This window comes from Apodemus sylvaticus, chromosome 12, assembly GCF_947179515.1.
Source record: "Apodemus sylvaticus chromosome 12, mApoSyl1.1, whole genome shotgun sequence".
Taxonomy (NCBI): domain Eukaryota; kingdom Metazoa; phylum Chordata; class Mammalia; order Rodentia; family Muridae; genus Apodemus; species Apodemus sylvaticus.
In genome coordinates this window covers 60425904-60448332 of record NC_067483.1, presented here as the reverse complement: position 1 = coordinate 60448332, position 22429 = coordinate 60425904, and the positions used below count along the sequence as shown (strand labels likewise).

At 46.2% G+C, this 22429-nt stretch overlaps 1 protein-coding gene across 2 annotated transcripts in view; it reads left to right on the top strand.

Moving 5' to 3' along the window:
- The window catches only part of Lamc2 (laminin subunit gamma 2), an 80303-nt gene extending 64342 nt beyond the window's left edge, over window positions 1-15961 (top strand). For both annotated transcript variants that reach the window (XM_052200731.1, XM_052200730.1), the window contains exons 15-25: window positions 776-932; window positions 1214-1419; window positions 3673-3752; window positions 4786-4935; window positions 6626-6770; window positions 7795-7944; window positions 8433-8547; window positions 9432-9631; window positions 11568-11726; window positions 11817-11916; window positions 14445-15961. In XM_052200731.1, coding sequence (XP_052056691.1) covers window positions 776-932; window positions 1214-1419; window positions 3673-3752; window positions 4786-4935; window positions 6626-6770; window positions 7795-7944; window positions 8433-8547; window positions 9432-9631; window positions 11568-11726; window positions 11817-11916; window positions 14445-14698 — 1716 coding nt within the window. In that variant the 3' untranslated portion in view covers window positions 14699-15961. The remainder of the gene's footprint in view (window positions 1-775; window positions 933-1213; window positions 1420-3672; window positions 3753-4785; window positions 4936-6625; window positions 6771-7794; window positions 7945-8432; window positions 8548-9431; window positions 9632-11567; window positions 11727-11816; window positions 11917-14444) is intronic.
- The last annotated feature ends 6468 nt before the right edge of the window (window positions 15962-22429 follow it).

The following is a 22429-nucleotide window of genomic DNA, read 5'->3' as shown; positions in this document are numbered from 1 at the left end:
GAAAAGAAAAGAAAAGAAAAGAAAAGAAAAGAAAAGAAAAGAAAAGAAAAGAAAAGAAAAGAACCTGGAGTTACAAATGGTTGTGAGGCACCGTGTGGGTCAAGGAACTGAACCCAGGTCCTCTACAGGAACAATGAGTGCTCTGAACCACTGAGTCACCTCGTCAGTCCCTCAATTTTGTTTTTATTTTTTTAACCTACTTAATAGCCTTTAGAAGGCTAATTTGAGACAGGGTCTCATGTAACTTAAACTTCTCTCAAGCTTACCATATAACCCGAGGATGACTTTGAACCCATGATCCTCGTGCCTCTGTCCCCCAAATGCCAGGACTATAAATGTTTCCCATCACAGATCTTGCTAAATATCATACATTGTATTTTCATTTTATGTGGTAGTAAGAACTAAACCTCCTGTCTGCTGGGCAAGTACTTTTACACCGGGCTATATCTCAGGCCCCCAGGATCCCTTCTAGAAATTTCTTGGTGCTAGGCTCTCTTCTTAGCACTTAAAAATATCAACTTACTCAGCACAAAGAATAACCATATGAACAGTATTGTTTTTATTACCCCTGTTTAAGATTAGAAGATGACTTGCCAAGGTCACTGGCTAGAGCAGTGGACCAGGATCCTCACTCCTCGGTCTAGCTCTAGAATCTAGATATCAACCACCACAACAAATCAACCATGTCTAGCTATTGTCCCCTATACCTGCTGCAGTCCTGGAACTGAACTGTGGTCTTCCCCTCTCTTCTGATTCCTTTCCTGTGTGCTTTCAGATGGACCTGTTTACCCAGCAGCTCCAGAGCCTGGAGGCCCTGGTTTCAAAGGCTCAGGGTGGTGGTGGTGCAGTCCCCAGTGGGGAGCTGGAAGGCAGGATGCAGCAGGCTGAGCAGGCCCTTCGAGACATTCTAAGAGAAGCTCAGATGTCAGAAGGTGAGGAGGCCAACTGCTTATCAGCTAGGAGATTCATGCTCTAGAAAGAACTGTGATTCCGGGTCATAGACTCTGTGGCTGTCAGCTCTGTGGTGCCTGCAGCCAGCCCTTGCCTGGGTGGAGGTGTTGTCTATGACATTCTCCTGGCTCCTGAATGACAGGGTGAAAACGGTCACGAATATTTGTCGCTGACAGTTTTTCCTCATTTATCTCTAAGTCATTCAGCTTTGTGGGTTAACTGGGTCATTCTGCCTCAGCCTTGTTTTTCTCCTTGTGTGCAGGTGCTATGAGAGGCCTTGGCCTCCAGCTGGCCAAGGCAAGGAGCCAAGAAAACAACTACAAGAACCGCCTGGATGACCTCAAGATGACTGTGGAAAGGATCCGGGCCCTGGGCAGTCAGTATCAGAACCGAGTTCAGGATGCAAGCAGACTCATCTCTCAGATGCGCCTGAGCCTGGCAGAAAGCGAAGCATCCCTGAAAAACACTGTATGTTGCCCTGGTTAGCCTGTGCATTCATTGCGGCCATGTTGGGTCTCACGACTGCCCCACAGGTCTCACCGGCTGACTCTCTGTCCCTGGGTTTCTTGGTCTACCTGGCAGCTAGCTGGGCTTTTCTTCCTTGTCACAGACCCATCTATGACTTGTGCCCTTGGCCACCTGCAGTTTCCCAAGAAACTGCATTAGACACCCCTCCATAGCCACATTCTCACAATAGACAGAATCCTGCCTTTCCTCTTTTCTTTTCTGTAGAATTTAACCTAGTTTATATTTGTATGTGGCTGTTGTATTTGTCTGTTGCAGAAGCAAAAAAGAGAGAGGGGGTGAATTAATGAATGAATAAAATGGAAGAAAGGAAGAAAGCAGAGAGATGGAAAGAAAGGGGTCTGATGAGGACGTGAGACTGAAAATGAGAGAGTGAGCTTGTGCCTGTATAATTGGCACTCAAGCCTTGTGTAGGTCAGGGTGTGACAGGAGACATGATTGAGCCCCTTGTATTTATGAGTTTGAAAGCTATAGAGTCGCTGGGATGAGTGGCAAGAATGCCTAAGATCCCAGCACTCAGGAGGCCCAGGCAGGAGCACATCAAGTTCAAGGTCAGTCTCCCCAATACGGTGAGCTCCTGGCCCAAACCAACCCAAACAAACAGCAAGGGCAATAGGAAGATTAAACAGAGAGGATTGGAGGAATCCGACTGAGTTTGGTAGAGGCAGGAGGGCCATTCAGAGGCCAGCCTAGGTTATAAGAAACCCTGATTCAGAAACAACAGCGATGAATTAAAATAAAAAGGAAATTGAAAGATAATCAGCTAGTATAGTAAAGAAATAACATTATAATTGTTTTTATTCCCCCCGTTTGAAAAGTGTTTACTATAGAAAATTTTTAAAAATCTCCCATGATCCAGTTACTACTATGACTATTATCAAAACTTGCTACATCGGTCTGGGAAGATGGCTCAGTGAGCACTTCACTTGCTGACTGTTGTGATCATAAAAAGAGAAAGAGGTTTAGAGAATGTGGTATATGGCGGTGTGGGGAAGGGGGTGCCCCAGCAGGCCCATGCCGAGGCATCCCTTCCCCCGAGGGACCAGACACACACAGACATGGTATAGCGTTTATTCAGGGCAGAAGATGGGAGTTAAGTGGGGTAGTGGAGGCAGAGAAAGGCAGAGAGAGAGAGAGAGCAGAGAAGTGGAGGCCGGCCATGACCATGTGGAGAGAGGGGGAGGGGAGGAGAGCCCAAGAGAGGCAAGAGAGAGTCTGAGAGGGAGAGAGGTAGTAAGAGAGAGTGAGAGAAAGAGAGAGAGAGAGAGGGAGGGGCTGAACAGCCCTTTTAATTGTGGGCCAGGCCTACCTGACTGTTGCCAGGTAAGTGTGGGGTGGAGCTTAGACAGAATCCTAACAGTGACTGCTTGGAGACCTGAGTTCAAATCTCCAGAGCCTAGTAAAAGCCAGCTGTGGTGGTACATGCCCATAGCGCCAGTGCTGGGAACAGAGGCAGAGATAGGAGGCCCTAGGGTCTCACTGGCCAGCCCTCCAACCCAAACGGCAAGTTCCAAGTATCTCAAAAAGTAAGAAAGAGAGTAAAAAAGAAAGGCAGCCAAGATCAACCTCTGGCCTTAACGTACATATATACAGACAAATATGCAAGCATACTCACCCTTACACACACATACGTGCACGTGCACCCTCACACACACACACACACACCCCTTGATATATATACACATACATATATATGTGTGTGTATGTGTGTGTACATATACATATACATACATACACACACACATATATATATACACATATATATGTGTATATATATATAAAATTGTATTTTTTGAGGCAGAATTTCACTATTGCCTCAAAATTGAGGCCCAGGCTAGCCTCAATATCAACATCTTCCTGCTTCTGCCTCCAAAGTATTACAAGTGTGCACCACCAAGTCAGAGAAATATATATATTACATATTATATATTACATATTATATATAATATATAATGGATGAATCTAAAAGTATATGTATATATGCTTTTAGATTCATCTGTTTCACAGAGACTTCTCTTGAAATTGAATATCTACTTTGTTCTTGTCAGCGCACACTTTTTCTGGGCAATCTTGGTGACTAGGGACCTTCGGCAGGCTGGGGTCTGGACTCCCGGGGTGGCTAGTGAGAATCCTTTGTGCACTTCTGCTTAGGCTCCAGCGAATGCAAATGTTAACCGACTCCCCTTGTTCCCGCAGAACATCCATTCCTCCGAGCACTATGAGGGGCCAAATGGATTTAGGAGTCTGGCTCAGGAGGCCACAAGATTGGCAGACAGGTAAACAGCAGTGTTTGACACCCCTGCTCCAGGCAAGACTGCAACATTCAGGACTCAAGCGCTGGATTTGCCCCCTCCCCGCTCCTCTGCAGCCCTCCCCTGCCTCGAAGCCCCGTTTTGAACCACTTAGCTTTCAGGGTATGGCTGTTTGGCAGGCGCTGGTGAAAGTGTTCCTTCGTGGCTTTCTCTATGACTCAGAGATGGCTTTAAAAGTACTTGTTAGATGTGAGTCTCCGGGCCTCATGAAATGAATCAGCCTCTGGAAACGGCTGTTTGCAGCTTTCTGGGACTCCTCAACTCCCACACCAGGCCTGAGAACAAGTAGCAACAGGTTGTTTGCTTGCTTGTGGGGGCTGAGTGTACAAAAGGACCTTCCCCCGGGAAACCGGCTCTGCAGGACCCCACAGATGACAGCGCTCCCTCGGTCCGGCTTCTCACTATAAATCCTACCATGTTCAAAAGCTGAGCCTGGCAGGCAGGGCGGCAGGCTCTGCTAATCTCAGTGGAATTCAGTTTGCTGAGGGGCTGCCTGCTGATTTTGTAGCAGGAGCTGCCTCCTGTGGCCCTGGCTTTTGTTGTTTTAAGGCCACTTCCTAGAACCAGGAGGTCAGAAGGTTACAGGAGATTTTTATCGACAGATTTTTGCCTCCATAGTTGCAGGCTCTCTCTAAAGCTTTATCCAGAGTACTGAGTAAGGAGGTGGACTCTGGATGTGAGACCTCAGGGCGTCTGCTTGCGGGAAGTTTATAGGCACAGTGTTCTGTCACTTTAAACTGACTGCCACCTACTGTCCCATTCCTTCTCTGAGAATGGCTTAAATGGAAATGACCACAGAAGGGCAGCAACATGAGGCGCGTTCTCCAGAGCATCTACTTCTTGATAGCTCCTCCAACCCCATGCTTTCAAGTCAGTTCTGTTTGGCTTTTACAAATCAAACTGGTTCCTTTATTCTTTCCTGCAAGAAAGATTTATGTTACTAACCCGTGCTGATTTTTCTACAAAAACCCTAATTCTTTATCTTTAATGTCTTCAGCCATGTTGAGTCAGCTAACGAAATGAAGCGACTAACAAGGGAAACCGAGGACTATTCCAAACAAGCACTTTCTTTGGCCCGCAAGGCTCTGAGTGGAGGAAGCGGAAGTGGTGTCCCGGACAGCTCCTTGGTACAAGGTCTTATGGGAAAGTATGTTCAACCTGTCCTCATCTGGTTAGCCATAAAAGCTGAGCCCTCCCAGTGTATAATGCAAACCACACTTGAGAGGCACGTGAAACTATACATTAGTAACGAGAAGGAGCCAGGCGGTGGTGGCGCACGCCTGTAATCCCAGCACTTGGGAGGCAGAGGCAGGCGGATTTCTGAGTTCGAGGCCAGCCTAACCTACAGAGTAAGTTCCAGGACAACCAGGGCTATACAGAGAAACCCTGTCTCGAAAAAACAAAACAGCAACAACAACAACAAACAAAAAACAAAAAAAAGAAAACACACACACAAAACAAACAAAAGTAATAAGAAGGAGGTAATTAATAATAGAGTTGCTATTGTGGTTTTCTACTCTTCAGGACAAGGTCAGGATGAAAGCTACCAAAAACAAGACCTTTTTTTAAGAGACACCAAGTGAGATTTAGAAGGCAGTAAGAAGGTACAACTGACTACTGTGCCAGGAAATATATGACTTGTAACCCAGGACAGAAATAAGTACCACACACCCAACTACCGGGTGGTGGTTCATATACCTCACAGACTTCATCTCTCGGGTCCTGTGTGCCCGCTGAGAGGGGCTGTGGTAGTCTGCACAGCAGATGCACATGAACTACCAAAGCACAGTGTAGACGTTAGCCTGCCAAATCAGGTTGCAGCCTATTGTACTAGTCTGCTGCTGGTCTACAGGCTTCTCAGTAGGATTGGCCTGGAGAAGATCTAGAAGGCCAAGTGGAGGTGACAGGAGAGGAACACAATGTGGAAAGCACCGATGGCCACCCTGGTGCTGCCGCCATTTGCTATTTGGATGCAGGTCTTGCTCGAACTATAACTGGCCATAAAATTCTGAGGATCATGAAGGGAGCTGTGGATGGAGGCTTGTCTATCCTTATAGTGCCTAACGATTCCCTGGTTATGACTCTGAAAGCAAAGTCAATGCAGAAGTGCATTGGAAGCACAGCGTGGGTCAGAGTGTCACAGACAACATGCATTGCCTAATGGGGGAAGGTCAGGATGCTCACGAGAAACAGTTCTCTCAGTACACGGAGAACTCTGGAGCTCCAGACATGACAGATGTGATGTATAATAACGCTCATGCTGCAACCCGAGAGGATCCAGCCTATGAGACGACGCCTAAGAGAGAAGTGGATGACCCTGTGGATGCCCCTTGTCCAGAAGAAAGATCGGGTTGCTCAGAAGGCAAGCTCCCTCAGAGCTCGGGAACAGACTGCTGAGAACTAAAGCAATTATTGACAGGAGAAGGAGGAGGAGGAGGAGGAGAAGAGGAGAGACAAGAGAATGAGTATTACTTTGGGGAAAGTGTTTTTAAGACTAGGAAAAGAAAGGTTTTGGTATCTAAGTAAAACTTACATTCTGACTGAGACATGACAATACAGGAAAAGATGGTTACTCTCCGGCTTATGAAGGCATATATAAACCCATCTGACAGGGCCAGCGACAGAAAAATAACATTTATATTATCAGCAGTTGGGAAGCTTGAGTTGAATTTTTTCTGGCCAAGCCTATACAAGCTATAAGGTTATATTTAGATTATAGAGTCACTTTGCAAGCATATAACCTAGCTTGTTTATCCTGCTTATTTTATTTACATGGTATGTGCATATTATTATTATTATTATTATTATTAACAACCATCCACTTTTCCTCCCCACAGATTAGAGAAAACCAAGTCCCTGACTCAGCAGTTGTCAAGGGAGGGCACCCAAGCCGGCATTGAAGCTGATAGGTCTTATCAGCATAGTCTCCGCCTCCTGGATTCAGCGTCTCAGCTTCAGGGAATTGGTGATTTGTCCTTTCAGGTGAGGCCACTGGTCCTGTGTGCACGTTGCATGGACAAACGGCCACAGAAACTTTCTTCTCTAGAAGTTCCGTAAGACTATTCAACCTTCCAGCTTCTCCATGCTGGCTGTGTCAGTTACATCACTCTGTGCGCTGACTGAGGCAGCTGACTTAGGAGAAAGGGTTTCTTTAGCTTAGTGCTTCAGACAGTTAAAGGCACAGTGCCTGCATTGGCTCTGTTGTGCCAAGGGTGGCAGAGTCTCCGGGGGAACGGAGGAAAAGATTGGCAAGTGTGCACAATCCCTTGAGAGCTCACATGGCCTAGAGGCCTCCTCCACCCCACAAAGGCTTCCCATCACCCGACCAGCACCCTTGTCAACCAGAAGCTTAGCATGTGGCTGATAGCCCGTATTTTAATACGTAGCATGGACTTTGTGGTAGGAAGAGCCAGGTGCTTCCTGTCATCTGTTTTCTTGTTCTTGACCCCAGTCCTAGATTCTGGAAGGGAAAGCAACTTGGATGTTTAATCTTGAGCCCCTTAGTAAAGTTTTATGTCTCCTCCCCAGTTCTGGAGACCCTTAAATTGAAATCAGTGGAGAATTTTAACGGAGTTTGATACATCCCTCTATACTGCTAACAAGACTTTTAAAGTCAAAGCTGTCAAAAGGCTTCCTTTTTTTCCCCTGCCATCAATCTCCTTGCTATTGCAACCTTGTTGGATCAAATTCACCTGCATACCCAACAGCTAAAGACACTCACAATGATCTCCATAGAGATATGTTCCATGAATAGATAAAGCAATTGTTTTTAACACTTGTCTTTAAAGAGCAGAGACAAAGTTTACTGTATTCTTGGGAGATGTGCTCCCTGACTTTCCTTGGTACCCTGTCTCATTTCTGGTAGGCTTTGGGCCTTTAGGGCCAGTGTCTGCTTTCTTGGCTTCTTAAGGCTGCTGATGTTTTCAAATGGTGACAGCGGGTCCTGCAACTGGTGTGGTGGCCTGTGAGCAGACAGTCACACTCATTCTTCTCTTTGTGCCCATAGGTAGAAGCAAAGAGGATCAGACAGAAGGCTGATTCTCTCTCAAACCTGGTGACCAGACAAACGGACACATTCACGCGTGTGCGAAACAATCTGGGGAACTGGGAAAAAGAAACACGGCAGCTCTTACAGACCGGAAAGGATAGGAGACAGGTACCTTCTGTCAGTCAGTTTGCTCAGCCAATAACCATGCTGACTGTATGGGTGGACCTGGCTAGAGCCACAACCAGAAACCCTCCGAAGGTCATGATGCCACTGGCTACAGAGGGAGTAACCAAGATTGGAGTTTTGATGGAATTAGCCCCACCCACTGAGTCAGCATTTGAACCTAGGAAGAGGACCCAGGTCTCATTTTTGGTCCAAGTCTGTCTATCTTGGATTCAGGAAGTAGCTGGTGGTTTGCACAGTTTGCAAATTGTGATTTGCAAAACTATTCCTACCCCTGAGGGTGGAAAGAGTTGGAGGCTCTGCTCTAAAAGGTACACATAACAAAGTTTGTTCCTGATCAGATACTAGAGGGCTTTGCTCCAGCGCCCCTAGACTGGTGAGTCACGGCACAGCGCTTTGGTGTCACGGAAAAGTTGTGTCAGGGTGATTGTGCTAGCAGGAATGCACTTATTCTGATCTTGTTCTATTTACAGACTTCAGATCAGCTGCTCTCCCGTGCCAACCTTGCTAAGAGCAGAGCCCAAGAAGCACTAAGTATGGGCAATGCCACCTTTTATGAAGTTGAGAGCATCCTAAAAAACCTTAGAGGTTAGTGCTGTGTGGTCTGGTTTTAAAGGTACATTTGTGATTCATTTAAGTCTTCCTTTGCCTCCTGAAGTGGTGGGCGTGCTGGGTTATTAATAGATGCTTAGTCACTGCTTCTCTAAGGTAATGATGATCTCATTAATACTTGAAGTGGGTGGTGGAAGTCATTCACCTTAGTGCCATGAGTCTTGGGTTCTGACCCTCGCTGGGCCCTGTGACCAGATCAAGCTCTCTGCGTGACCTTTCTAGATCCCTTTGTCCTCCTTATGGGGAACAGGAGACCTCTAAGGTCCTTCATATCCAGTATGTCACAACTGGGTTGATATTCTCCTTTCCTTGGGTGACTTGGTTGGTTCCAATATATCTGCTCTGAGGTAATGACTCTGAGGTGACTCCCAGGGAATTTGAGGAGTGTCTTGAAGATATTTGGTTAAAAATTCAGCATTATTCACTAGCAAACAAAAGGGACTCATCCCTAAAGACTCATAGAAAGTCCCTCTATACCCACTCCAACCACACCCAACTCTGCAACCGCACCCAACTCTCTATGACTACACCCCAACTCTGTGACTATACCTCAACTCTGCTCTTTGGCTTCAGATGTTGACTTAGATCTTCAGTCTTGGAGAATTACTTGTTCTTTGTCTACTTTGGATGTTGCTATCCTTGCAGTGGTGGGGACCCAGGGCAATCAGACAGCTCCCTCAGTGGCCACTTTGAGATTCTTTCTCTTGAGAAATAAAGGGTAATCACAGCCACATCTCACTTCTTCACCCCTAGCTAGTAACTGTTCCCGTTCAGGAATTTTTCCTCAAAATGTCAGGCTCTCTCATTTAGTTGTCTCTGTGGCAAGCTTTTTTTTTTTCTTTTCTTTTTCTTCACCCAAGAGTTTGATCTGCAGGTTGAAGACAGAAAAGCAGAGGCTGAAGAGGCCATGAAGAGACTGTCCTATATTAGCCAGAAGGTTGCAGATGCCAGTGACAAGACCCAGCAAGCAGAAACAGCCCTGGGGAGCGCCGCTGCTGACACCCAACGGGCAAAGAACGCAGCTGGGGAGGCCCTGGAGATCAGCAGCGAGATAGAGCAGGTAAAGAAAAGCAGATATACGGATATACGGATAGGATATACGGGCTGCCACAGGCAGTGCCCAACACAGCATTGTTCCAGGGAGAGAGAGCCTCAGCTCAGTTCAGCTCCTGCAGCTCGGAGTCCTGGAGAGTGCATAGCAGTCCGCCTCCACGCGCCCACCCTTGGCTGGCCAGATTCTTCACCCGTATTCCCTGCCCCTTGGAGCAGCACTGTGGGGAGCATCCACACTTGTTTACCATGGAGACTTCTAAGGCTGCTATCAGAAAAGACTTGGAAAAAACAAATTACTTTTGCATCATTCGGGGAGGTTACGGTGGAAAATTAGTCAGCAGGGTTCTACTTCTGACCGCTCCAGGGGGGATTCCTGTCCTCTACCCAGATTCTGAGGGGGCAGTCAATCCGGGTCTTCCTTGGTTCCCAACTTTATCGGTACGCTCCCTGCTTGTGTGCTCCTCAGAGTCCTCTGTCATCTCTTCCCTTCTCCCCCCTCCTTCTTCTTTCTTCTTCCCCTTCACTTCTTCCCATCTTCCTCTCCTCCTCTCCATCTTCTTCAAGACATAGTCTCACTGTGTAGCCCAGTATTCATATCTCATTCCCATCTCATAAGATATCAAGGATGGTGGTGGCGCACGCCTTTAATCCCAGCACGTGGGAGGCAGAGGCAGGTGGATTTCTGAGTTCGAGGCCAGCCTGGTCTACAGAGTGAGTTCCAGGACAGCCAGGGATATCCAGAGAAACCCTGTCTAGAAAACACACACACACAAAAAAAAAACAAAAAAACAAAACAAGAAGATATCAATTTCACTGAATTAAGGGCCTACCAGTATACTCCAGTGTAACTTCACTATAGCTAATTACATCCGCAGGAGTCAGATTTTCAAGTCAGGTCATCTTCTGAGTTGAGAGAGGTGTGTAAGAAAACAAAGGCTCCACCATGTCTTTATTCATGCTGGTAAGCTATCTCCCACCGAGAAACATCCCTAGTCCTTAGGACTTCAACCTGTGTTTCAGGGTTTAAATTGAACTTGTAACAATTTGCCATCATCACCATTTTGATTCTTGATATGAAATCCCAGAGCTCTAGAGCCTTCAATAACCTATGTCTCAGCTCGGCCGCTTTTAGACTGTCCTCCACTGTGAGTGCTGGTGCTAGGGATGGAGATAAGGACTATCTAGTCCCTTGCTTGAAGAGCACTCAAGAGAACTGAGATAGCCAGTATGCTGTGCTTAGAGCTACAGTGGAGGAATGCTTCATGGCTGAAAGGGAGCTCCTTCGTGCTTACTTAAGAACTTGGGAGCTGGTGACAGGCCAGAAAGTCAAGAGGTCTTGGGCATCTAGACTATTTGACCTCACTTGGTAACCTACAAAAATAATTTCTAATAATTCCCCTTGAGGACAGTTTCATAAACCTTCCTTTATATGGCATCTAGCATAAAGACACATGCAATTGTTTAATTATAGCTTATTGATAAAGGTATTGATAAGCTTTTCCCCTGCAAGACAAAAAAACCCACCTCTACAGCTAACTCAAGACCTGTATTCCAAGTATCACTGTCTTGGGGAAATCCTTGTAAAGTGGTTCCAAAGACCAGGGCAATAAAGACCACAAGTGTCAGAGAATGATGCTTCTCACCCTCTGGATTTGCTCAAATGCTTTCTTGATTGCATTAGAAATTTTCTAGGCACTGAACTGAAAGAGATCCAGTGGTTTTGCAATGACCCTCCTAGTCTCTAGAGAGCTAACCTAGAACTAACTTGCTTGAGGGCCAGCCTGGGAAAGGGTGTGTCCCCAAGTCTGGCTTTCTTATTGTTCATCTGTCTTACTCCATCAGAGCCAGGCACAGCTGTATCTTTTTTTCTACAATTGTCCTTGAGATGTTTTGAGCCTCACCCTCCTTCTCCTTCCGTCCCTGGCTCTTTTTAATTCTCCCAGGAGATAGGAAGTCTGAACTTGGAAGCCAATGCGACAGCAGATGGGGCCTTAGCCATGGAGAAGGGACTGGCCACTCTGAAGAGCGAGATGAGAGAGATGGAGGGGGAGCTGGCCAGGAAGGAGCTGGAGTTTGACACGGATAAGAACGCGGTGCAGCTGGTGAGTGCCGGCGTCTTCCCCCGTGAGCTCTCTTCAATTGCCAAGATAAAAATAACCTCTCAGAACACCTCTGTCCTCGCTTGTCCTCAGGTGATTACTGAAGCCCAGCAAGCTGATGCCAGAGCCAAGAGTGCTGGAGTTACAATCCAAGACACGCTCAATACACTGGACAGCATTCTACACCTGATAGGTCTGTGGAGCATCCTCAGCTTTCCAGCCCAGGGCCAGCCCAGTCCCCAGAGGCCTCGGTATTCTTAGTCTACATGGATGGGGGATCTCAACTTTCCCTAAGACCATCTGGAAATCTGCTTTCAGGGCCCAGACACTTGGGTCGGGTTGCTTTACGCTTCCTCTGTGTTGCCATCTCTAAGATGAGTCACCAAGCACTTGTATCTGGAAGTGAAGATCTGTGAGTCAGAGCACTGGGTGTGTTCCAGGAAATTCCCAGAACACTGGTCAGCCCTGGGGTCCTGCTGAGGAGTCTGGTCTTGAGTCTGAGGGGCCCCCCTGGGCAGTCTTAAGGAAGAGAGTAACCGCATCACTGCACTAGAGAGGAGAAGTTAAGGGGGACTTAGAGGCAGAGAAGGCCATGTGGGAACTGTCGAAAGCAGACAGGAGCCAGTTATGAAGCCAAAGAAGTGGGGAGGGAAAGGCGTGGCGCAGTGGGCTGCCTTAGTCTGAAGGACTGTATGCTGGATCTCATGTTGTTCCTCCCTAAACAAACCTATGCCTGTATGACCAACTGGGAAAGAGGAGCCTCCTGAATAAATAACATGGAGGAAATATGCAAAGAGCAGGAGATATGTGGATTTAGGATAGAAAAGATTTACTAGCATAGTACGGGAGGGAATTGGGTTTCCCTATAGTTATTACCCAGAGAAAACTCCTGTTAACTGAAAGTTTAAATCTGGGGGCTGTAGAAATGGCTCATTGTCTAGCAACATTTGTTCTTTCTTTGAGAGGATCCCGTCATTGCCAGTACTCATGTTGGGCATCTGCAACTCCACTCCAGGGGCCTCTGAGACCCTCTCTGGCTTCCACGGGCACCTCTACACATGTAGGAGATGAACACACACACACACACACACACACACACATGTATATGCACACATAAATACTTTTTTAAAAAATTGAAGTCTAAATCTAATAGTTAATGGGGGCCCTCATCAACGGAGCCGCAGGTGGCTAGGGAGTAGGAGCTGGGTGAGTGTGACATCCAGGGAAGCATTAGCTGTGCCTCACTGGCTCCGAAGAACAACTCCAACACCTGACTGCCCCATGGAGGATTACTATCACATTGACAGGCTAGTATTGTCTGTGCTGTTACACTAATGGGTCTGTTTGTGATCCAGTAAGCCCCAGATTGTAAAATGTCCTCTAAAGATACGATCTCCCCAGTTGAGATTTTAGCAGCATGGCTTGGCATTTTGAAAAATGGTAATGAAATTAATTGGGCCTTTAAAAGGAACATGAGCAGGAGGGAGGGTAGTGGGAAGTCCTAACCACTTACCACCTGTCAGGTGCTGTGCCAGGAACTCTCCGGGCATGACCATTTAAGTCTCGTTAGCACCCTGGGAGATGAGTTTTACTATTGTGCTTCACATGGGGGATAAACAGAGGATGCACAGTACACAGTGAACTGTGGGGCGGGGTTTCCACTGAGATCTGCGTCTCTGTGTTCCTGTCCCGTTCTTTTCCTGAATGTGACTTCCCGTCCATGTTATTTCACTCCCAAGTTTACTAATTCATTGCGCTGTCACTGAACCCCTAAATCTTGAAGTTTTCCCTGAAGCGTCTATGGGGTCAGTATTTTCACTGTGGTATAATTTCTACTTTAGGCAGTCTCTTGAGTTTTGGGATAATAACTCATTAAGTCCTCTAAGTATAATAAACTCATGCATTCAAATCCTAGCACTGGGCTTAAGAGAATTGACTTCTACAACTTTTCCTCTGACCTTCGTGCATGTTCTGTGGCATATATGTACACACACACACACACAAATCAGGAGGAAACAAATCAATGAGGCTCAGATACATGAGGCAGCCTGATCTTGAGTGTGAACTCACTAGAAGCTACTTAAATCTACTTGAACTAAATGTATGTGGCCAACGACTCGCATGCTGACATCGGCTTTATATAGTGTACAGGTAGACTATACCTGAACAAATGCCCTGCCGTGTGTTAGAAATGAAATGGACACCTGGCCAGAATGAAGTCTTGCATCTTTCCCCAGCAGCTGGAATCCATCCTTCCAAGAGCTAGAGCATACCTTGGCCTCTGTAAACCCTGTGGCTCAGCCCATTTCTAAAGGTCTCCTAATATAAAACAGCAAGATACTTCCTCGGGGTGATACAGAAAGTCTGTTTGGAGTTAGTTTGGATCCCAGGGCTGAGCTGTGTTACACAGTGACCTCGGTCAGTGCTCAGCCCCTTGGAACCTTCAGCCTTCTCAGATCACGATCCGTCATCACAACCAGATAGAACTCCGAACTTCATTGGCTACGTAATGGAGCTCGGTCTTGATCTAGGCTGTTCATAACACAGACACAGGCCTCGAGTTCTACTTTATTCTTAATTTAAAGTACGGCCATCTCGGTACATGGCAAGCTGTTTTCTCTTGGCAGGATTTGTTAGGCTCTCGGGAGGGAGGGTGTGTGTGTTCCTCAAGGTCTCGCTACAGCTTTTCTCTAGTCACATCTTTCTTGTTCCCTAAACTAGATCAGCCTGGCAGCGTGGATGAAGAGGGGCTGAGGCAATTAGAACAAGAGCTTTTCCAAGCCAAGACCCAGATCAACAGTCGGCTTCGGCCCTTGATGTCTGACCTGGAGGAGAGGGCGCGTCGTCAGAGGAACCACCTACATCTGCTGGAGAGCAGCATTGATGGAATTCTAGCTGATGTGAAGAACCTGGAGAACATTCGAGACAACCTGCCCCCAGGCTGCTACAATACCCAAGCTCTTGAGCAACAGTGAAGTTACCATAGAGATTTTTCCACTGTAGTGAGGGACACAGACCTCAGGGGTCAGGAGCCATCTCGTGTGGATGGGCTGGGCTCAGGATATTTGAACACGTTTAATGGGTTTGTTCAGGTCCGTTGGCCCCGACTGCATCCCCGACATGGATGGTAGATGGCTGGCTTCCTGTACCAATATAATACTGTTTGCTTCCTGATGCTGGCAGCGAGGCAGATAGCATTGAGTATGAGAATGACCAGGGACCAACAAATGCTGAGCTCAGAACAGGCATAAACTGAATTCTGGGATATAGAAAGTCCTGCTGCTGTGTCAGGACAAGAGATCTAATACCACTGTGGCCAGTAAAGTGCTCTTACTTCACCCACTATTAATGTTTTTGTTGACCAGATTTCCTCCTCTGCCCACCCAATACCTGAGTATGTCCTCTACTTCATGCTGAGTACAGAGAGCAGTAATGGGCGTAGACCTGGAAACCTGACCCATTTGGAACAATGGTGCCCCACCCCCCACCTTTATGCTCTCGACCTGAGTGTTGCCAGAACAACTTAAAGACTGTGTTTTTTATGAAAACATTTTTTTAACCAGACAAACAATCATTGGGAAAGTATTTCCTTTGAGTTTCAAAGTGATATACTTCCTTTAGTGTCTTGGGCACTAAAGGAAGTAGAGTTATCTAAAAGATATATTAATCTTAATCTAATCTTCCTTTGGAAACACTAAAACTCATATACATCTGTGTATTGTATCTTATTTTTTTCTATCTCCCCAAATCAGGGATAATCCAACCTCTGACGTGTATTTATTGAGTCACTACTATGTGCCAGGGGTGAGTGGAACAGTACGGACACTCTCTTCTCTCGTGGACTTGAGTGTCTAGTGAGGAGGACAACTATTAGAATAAATAAATAGAAACACCCATGCCTTGTTCATCTCATGTGTTATTTATTGCAGTCACCCACCCTTTTTCTTAAACCTCTTTTCTTAATAGAACATGTGTTGCAAGACAGTCCCATGAGGGCACTTGAGTTAGGGCAAAGTTGAGATCGCTCTGAGTTGTACACATTTCTCTGCGTTCCAGCTTTCCCTCCACCCCTTCCCACAACAGACTATTGCCACAGACGGTTGCATCAGGGCAATACCAGTGGGAATCGCTGAAGGACCCGAGGCACTGGTACCTCAGTTTGGAAGCCCTGTACTGTCTCACTCCTGTATTTCCTTGTTTTTTCATGGATGTGTATTAAATAAAGAAGGAGTGTTAGATGCTGGGTATGAGTTTCTGATTTTATTGAACTCTTAGTCGGGGTGGGAGGATTGGGAGTGAAGATCCCACCCTGAGGTTGAGAGCTCTAGACTTAACATCTGCAATTCCTCAGAGCCCTACTCTGCCCTTTCCAACTATGAGAACATCTCTTAAGATTTAGATGCTGCTGCGTCTAAAGCATGAGTCATTTCTAGAATAAAACAAAGTGGGTGGAGGCTATAGTTAATATTCTTGCCTTTTCGCTTATTATAAAACAAAGGTAAAATCAGCAGTTCATGGTATATATGCAAAGTCTCCCAATAAATTACAATTCAGTAAGTTAAGGCCTCAATTGTCTTTTAACCCAGGAGCAAAGGAAAGGAAGGATTCTTTTTTGTCCTCAGTGACCCTAAGTTCTGGGAGGTCTGACAACTTGGTCCTTTGTGGAAGTAGTCTGATAAATCTATCTTGGCATTCTCAGTTCCATGGCCTACAAAGTTCCTGCAGTAATCTAAGCCCTGCCATTTATAATATACAACTTCTAGGGCTGCCTTGAAAGGAAGCCATTTTTCTGTGGCAAATCTATACCATGAAAGGGGTACACACTGGGTTAGCTATGCCTCTGCAATCATAAAGATTCTCCACTGGAAGGATAATGTTCCGGATCTGGTCCCCAGCACCAAATAAAACAACAGGCTATGGTCATAGAGCTGAAATCCCAGGGCTTTGAGGGTGGAGGCAGGAAGACCAATAATTATCATCCTTGGCCTCATAGTGAGTTTGAGGCTAGCCTGGGATACATGAGACCACATCTCAAAAAAAAAAAAAAAAGTATAAAGACGTCCTTCTTGGTGAATGAATGGCAGAGATCTCAATAGAGACGGACAGTGAGAAGTGACTGGGGACAACTGGGATAGAGATGACATCCTCATTTTCTGAGGACCTGGAAAACTGGCCCTAAGGAGAAGAGAGGCTGTGGCTGAGAGGTAGCCTACCCCAGTCTAGGGCTAGCCCTGGGCTAGCCCTGATCTGACCCTGACAAAGGGAAGGATGTTTTGTTTTGTTTTGTTTTCTGAGTTCTTGTCATTCATTACTCATTTCTTCTATGCCTCCCCTGGGGGTTTCTGGTGACTGTGTTCTTGGTAGCTGGTCCCACCCAACCTTATCTATACAGCTCAAGGCTGGTGAGAGAAGGGCAGAGCCCACAGAGGCTGACTCCTCAGCCATGCAGTTCTGATGCTCTTCCAGGATGTGGTTTCTTTCTAGGACTCTAAGGAGGCCAGAGAAAAGGGTCAAAAGGTACTCAGTCCTGCCCGCTGTTTGGAACAAATCTCAAGGACCACGACTGTGTTTATTGGTCTTCTTTTGAATGTTTTGCACACTCATGGGAATGTTATGCATTTGTACTGTGTTTTAATTTTCCCACTTGGAAACAAGTAGAGAGAAGAGTTTCTCTCTACCTTCTTTCTACTGTTGGCCACATAGAACTTCTTGTGAAATTCCAAAATGTAAAGCTTCAAGATGGGTTGTAAGGAGAGAAATTCATATGACTCACACACACACACACACTGTTGGTGTTTGTATTTAATTTTAAACACACTTGTCCTTCTGCACTCAGGACAGAGGAGGTTCTATAGTTAGCTTTGTGAGGAAAACAGCAACATAAACACAAGTAACCAATTTACAGGGTACGTTAAGCTTCTTTAAGATATGACGTGAAGCTCCACGTGGGTACATAAAGCTTGCTATTCTAAGTTTAAAGAAGCAAGAGGAAGAAGAGGAATAGAGAAGGAGGAGGGTGGGGAGGAGGAGGTGCAAGAGGAGGAGGAAGTGCAGGAGGAGGAGGACCTAAGAATCCTAAAGCCAAAATGATCACAGAATAGAACAGAATGGCTCTGACAAGTATCTAAACCCTTAACTTGGAACAGTGAGATGCTGTTTCATCTCCTGAGTCAGAGCCGAGGTTTGGGAAGCCATAACTGATGACCACACCTCAAACACAGCCAAGTTGGGTTATCAATGAACAAATCCATCTGTCTTGCTTATTTATGCTGCCAAAGGAAATCGTGAGCTTGACCGTTCCTCAGTGAAGCGCTTTCATACCAAAAATCTAAGCAAGTTTTTACTTTTCGCAAATAAATTTTTACTTCCTAAAGTACCAACTTTTTGTTTTGTTTTGTCTGTTTTTTTTGAGACAGAGTTTCTCTGTGTAGCCCTGGCTGTCCTGGAACTCACTCTGTAGACCAGGCTGGCCTTGAACTCAGAAATCTGCCTGCCTCTGCCTCCCAAGTGCTGGGATTACAGGCGTGCACCACCACTGCCTAGCAAGTACTAACTTTGTTAAAGAACCAAAATTGCCAGTCTTGGTAGCACACCAACTGGAATTCGGGCACTAGGGAGGATGGGTCAGGAGAATCAAGAATTCAAGGTTACCCTTAGCAACAAAGGAAACTGGAGGCTAGCCTGGGGCACATAAGACTGCCTCAAGAAATTGATCAAACAAACAACTGAAATTAACCAAGAACAGACTATGTGAGTTGGTCAGGACCTTAAGATTAATTTTTTAAATCATTTTTTACAATGTGTTTATGTTGTATATAGATGAATTCATGTGTACCATGTGAATACAGTGCTCATAGAGGTCAGAATAAGGTCAGATACCTGGAACTGGAGTTGCAGAAAATTGTGAACCACCATAGGTATGGGGAATTGAACCCTGGTCCTCTGTGAGAGCAGCATTGCTCTTAACTGATGATACATCTCTCTACTCTGCAAGGGTTGCTTTTCTTAAACTGAGAAAACTTAGGCACAAACTACAAATTTACAAGTTATGCTCCTCTGTAGAGTGTAGAGATGATGTGTTGCTTGCAACCCTGACCAAGACCCTTGGGGTGGAATGGGGTGGGGTGGGGTAGGGGGTGGCAAGAAGGTGTGGGGTCAACAACACAGACTCATGGAGTCAGGCAAGTAGCAAAAGCAGACTGGTTTATTGCAGGAACTAAGCAAACCCCTTCTAGCATCTCATGGACTCTCAAGTAGCCAAATGTGGCCCGGTGTCTTTCTCATTGGCTGGATCCACGCCCTGATCCAGAGTCAGTGGTCTCTAGTTATGCTGACAGATTCTAGGTTGGCTCAGGGAGGAAGTATCAGAGGTGCATGATAAGTTCCTCCTACTACAATCATGGTGTGTGTGTGTGTGTGTGTAACAGAGAACAACTTACTGGGGTTGGTTCTCTTCCTTAATCATGAACATTCTAGGGATTAAACTCATGCTGTCAGGGGTGACAGCAAGTTCTTACTTACTGAGCCCTCTGGTTTCTGTCACACATGGCATCAGCTGGACTATACAGGACATCACTTACTCTGGGCATATTTTTACAACTGTATTCTCCCACCAAGTAACAGTAAGCAGAAAACGTGATTACTTTTCAGAGTGACTCACAGGGAAGGTTCTAGACACAGACACAAGACTCTAGTAGCATTGTCTGATTTATTAACATAATTGAAACATTTTGCTGATAAAACTCTTGCCCTCGACTATCCTAGCAACAAAACTCTACTCAAAAATATTTCACTGTGAAATGGTATTGCAACTCCAATGCAGTTTTTATTGAGTTGACTTCCATAAAGTAAAATCTCACTCTTAAATTAGCAGATACGATTAAAAAAAAAAAAGTTTCCTGTTCCCCATTCCAACCCCATGAGGATCAAGGTGAGCCGTGTGCCCTGGGACTCCACTGAAGGTGGTGGGAAAGGGGAGCGAGTCTGTCTAACTAACTGGAACAGGCCACTAGGACACTTCCAAACACACAACTACACAGAAACCACATAAGGAGTGGAATTCACCAGTCAGCTCTCAGGACGGTTCAGGTTGAATCAGCATGACAGAGCGCACCGTCGTAGGCTATCTCCAAGGTGTCTTCCTTACTTGAGCTATAAAATCATCCCATCTCCATTCTTTGTACCCCTCTTGCTGTAACATGGGGAGAGGTCCTAAGCTTTTCCTATTCTGGTTTTACATTTCTGTTCTTGTTTTGAGACAAGGTCTTATGTGCCCAGAGGTTGGGCTTGAATCCCTGATCCTTCTGCCTCTCGGTGCTGGGATCACAGGCATGTGCCACTACACCTGGCACTGCATGACTTTTAAAAATAGAAACAAAAATATATGGACATGTTTCTCTTAGTCCCCTACAAGAGCGTATGAGAACATCAGGGGGAGGGGAGCTCCCTGGAATCCTCTGGCTTTTGATACAGTTTGATTATCAAGTTTTACTTCCTACTTATTTGAATAGAGTGTTCATGAATCCTTTCAGAGATCCTGAAACTGGAGGCTAGATCATGTGGTCAAGCCAAAACAGGAAGACCAGTGTCTCTAAAACTTCAGCTGTGATTTCAGGCACTTCAGTAAGAGACTTCCTTTGCTGGTCCAATGTACATTCAAGGAAAGCGAAAGCCAGAGGCCCAGAGGCTACTGGGGATAGGGAGTTGTGGCTCAGACTAGTAACCTAGGGAGACCCAGCCTCATTCCTTAAGGAGAGGGTTATTAAAGTTTCCTCCCTGTCTGTTCTATCAGCCGCTTTTTTTTTTCCTGGCAGCAGTAAATGACAAGATCATTACCATCTCTGTGCCATGCCAGTAATAGGCTAGCTTTCACAGTGAGTCCCCAAAGACAAACCCAAAGGTCACCCTGATGATACCTGAGGCACCACTTATAAACTGTCTTTCTGGTGTTGGCCAGGGCAGGTCACAGTCACACTGTGCTTTGGGGGGTAGCGGGGAGTCCCCTACCCTTGCTCCAACAAAGGGAGAAACAGACAGAGAAGTGAATGGGTATTTTACACCCAGATGGAGACTCACTTTGTTAAGGGAAAACCATTTTAATGCCCCTTACAATCTGCCCACCCACTTCCCAGAACTGCACTTCTGCCCCTTTTCCCTTGGCTCACCTCCCCGACGTCCTTCCCTGTTCTGAGCTGCCTATCGCCCTCTGAGGCTGCTGGGCTAGCCTGGTTCCTCATCCCAGGCTAATGAATGAACTGAATGAAGCTCTCTTAGCGTTCAGAAGAGAAACAGTGAACCAAAGGAACCAAATGAAAGTAACCTTCTGGGGTCTGCTCTAGTGGACCCAGTCAGCTCCAGAGCCTTCCATGTTTCCCGCCAGGCAATCCAGCTCCTGGTTTCTTTGGTCTAGGGAAACAATATCCTCTCACCATGCTTCCCAGGATGCACTGAGTGATCCTGGACCAGACACTGGCTCCCCGGGGTCTCCGTTCCCTTGTTTTCAAAGCAGAACCTAGGAGAAAATGGGTCCTGCAGGTTTTCTCTATTTTTCCACGGCTTTTAGCCAAATACTGGACCCCTCAAGTATAGAAATGATGTCTTCCCTCTGGAGATCACTTCTGCAGTCTAAAGGACAGCCACAGCTCTGGAGATGCCCTGTGTGCTTCTGTTGACCCAGCGTCTGCCTCCTGAAGTCAGTGGAGGAGGTCGGAGGGAAAACCGAGGCAAAGAGCGTCATCCCTGATTCGATCCCACCCGGGCCATGTTCGTGTTAGAAATTAAAATGTAGCCTGATACTCGGGAACTTTTCCCATGAGCCACCAGAAACCCAAGAACCAGAGGTTGAACGAAAAACACAAAACACAAAAGTCATTTCCTACAAGCTCTCCAGGCAGGACATGAATACCCTGTCCAGTCTTGAACTGTCTTCAGAGGTAGAGAGAAGGGGAGGACACTGAGGAGAAATTGGAAGAAACAGGGGAGACGGCTCTCTTGTGTCAGGCAGATCTCCTAGGGCATTGACTGCTGGGCTCTGCAGGAGACAGATAGGGCCAGCTCAGACAAGGCTGACTGCTTTGCAAAGAAGGAAAGGGCTTTGGGAGAAGCTTGGCACCCTCAGGTGGAGTGGGGAGGGATCATGAATTCTCCTCAAGCTAACAAACTGCATTCTCCCAGACCATCCTGGACTTGCAATCCCTAGCCAAATGGGCAATAAATAATGCCAATTAGCAAAGCATCTTTCCGGTCAAATGGATTCTTAACATGTTTTTTTTTTTCTTTTGAAGAAAAAAAAAAAGAATGGATTATCAGGACGTGGTCTCGCCTTGTGTGATTCCTCTCACCAGCAGGAACATGCCTTACTATGGCCTCCAAGGGCTTTTGGTCTCTGGAAAAGCCTGGTTGATGAGCCAGACACAGGACATCAAGACCACTATCATCTGAAACCAGGGACGCAACTTCTGAGAAACCCGACTCTTCCCAAACTTGTGTACCAGGTTTCAGAACCTGAAAGTCTTATTCCAAATGGGTCTGGGGATGCTGCTGCTGGTATGGTGTGTATGTGGTGTGTGGGGTGTGTGTGTGTTTGGAGTGTGTGTGTTTGGGGTGTGTGTGTATGTGTGTGTGTGTGTGTGTGGTGTATATACATGTGGTGTGTATGTATGTGTGTGTGTGTGTGTTGTGTATGTATGTGTGTGTGTGTTGTATAT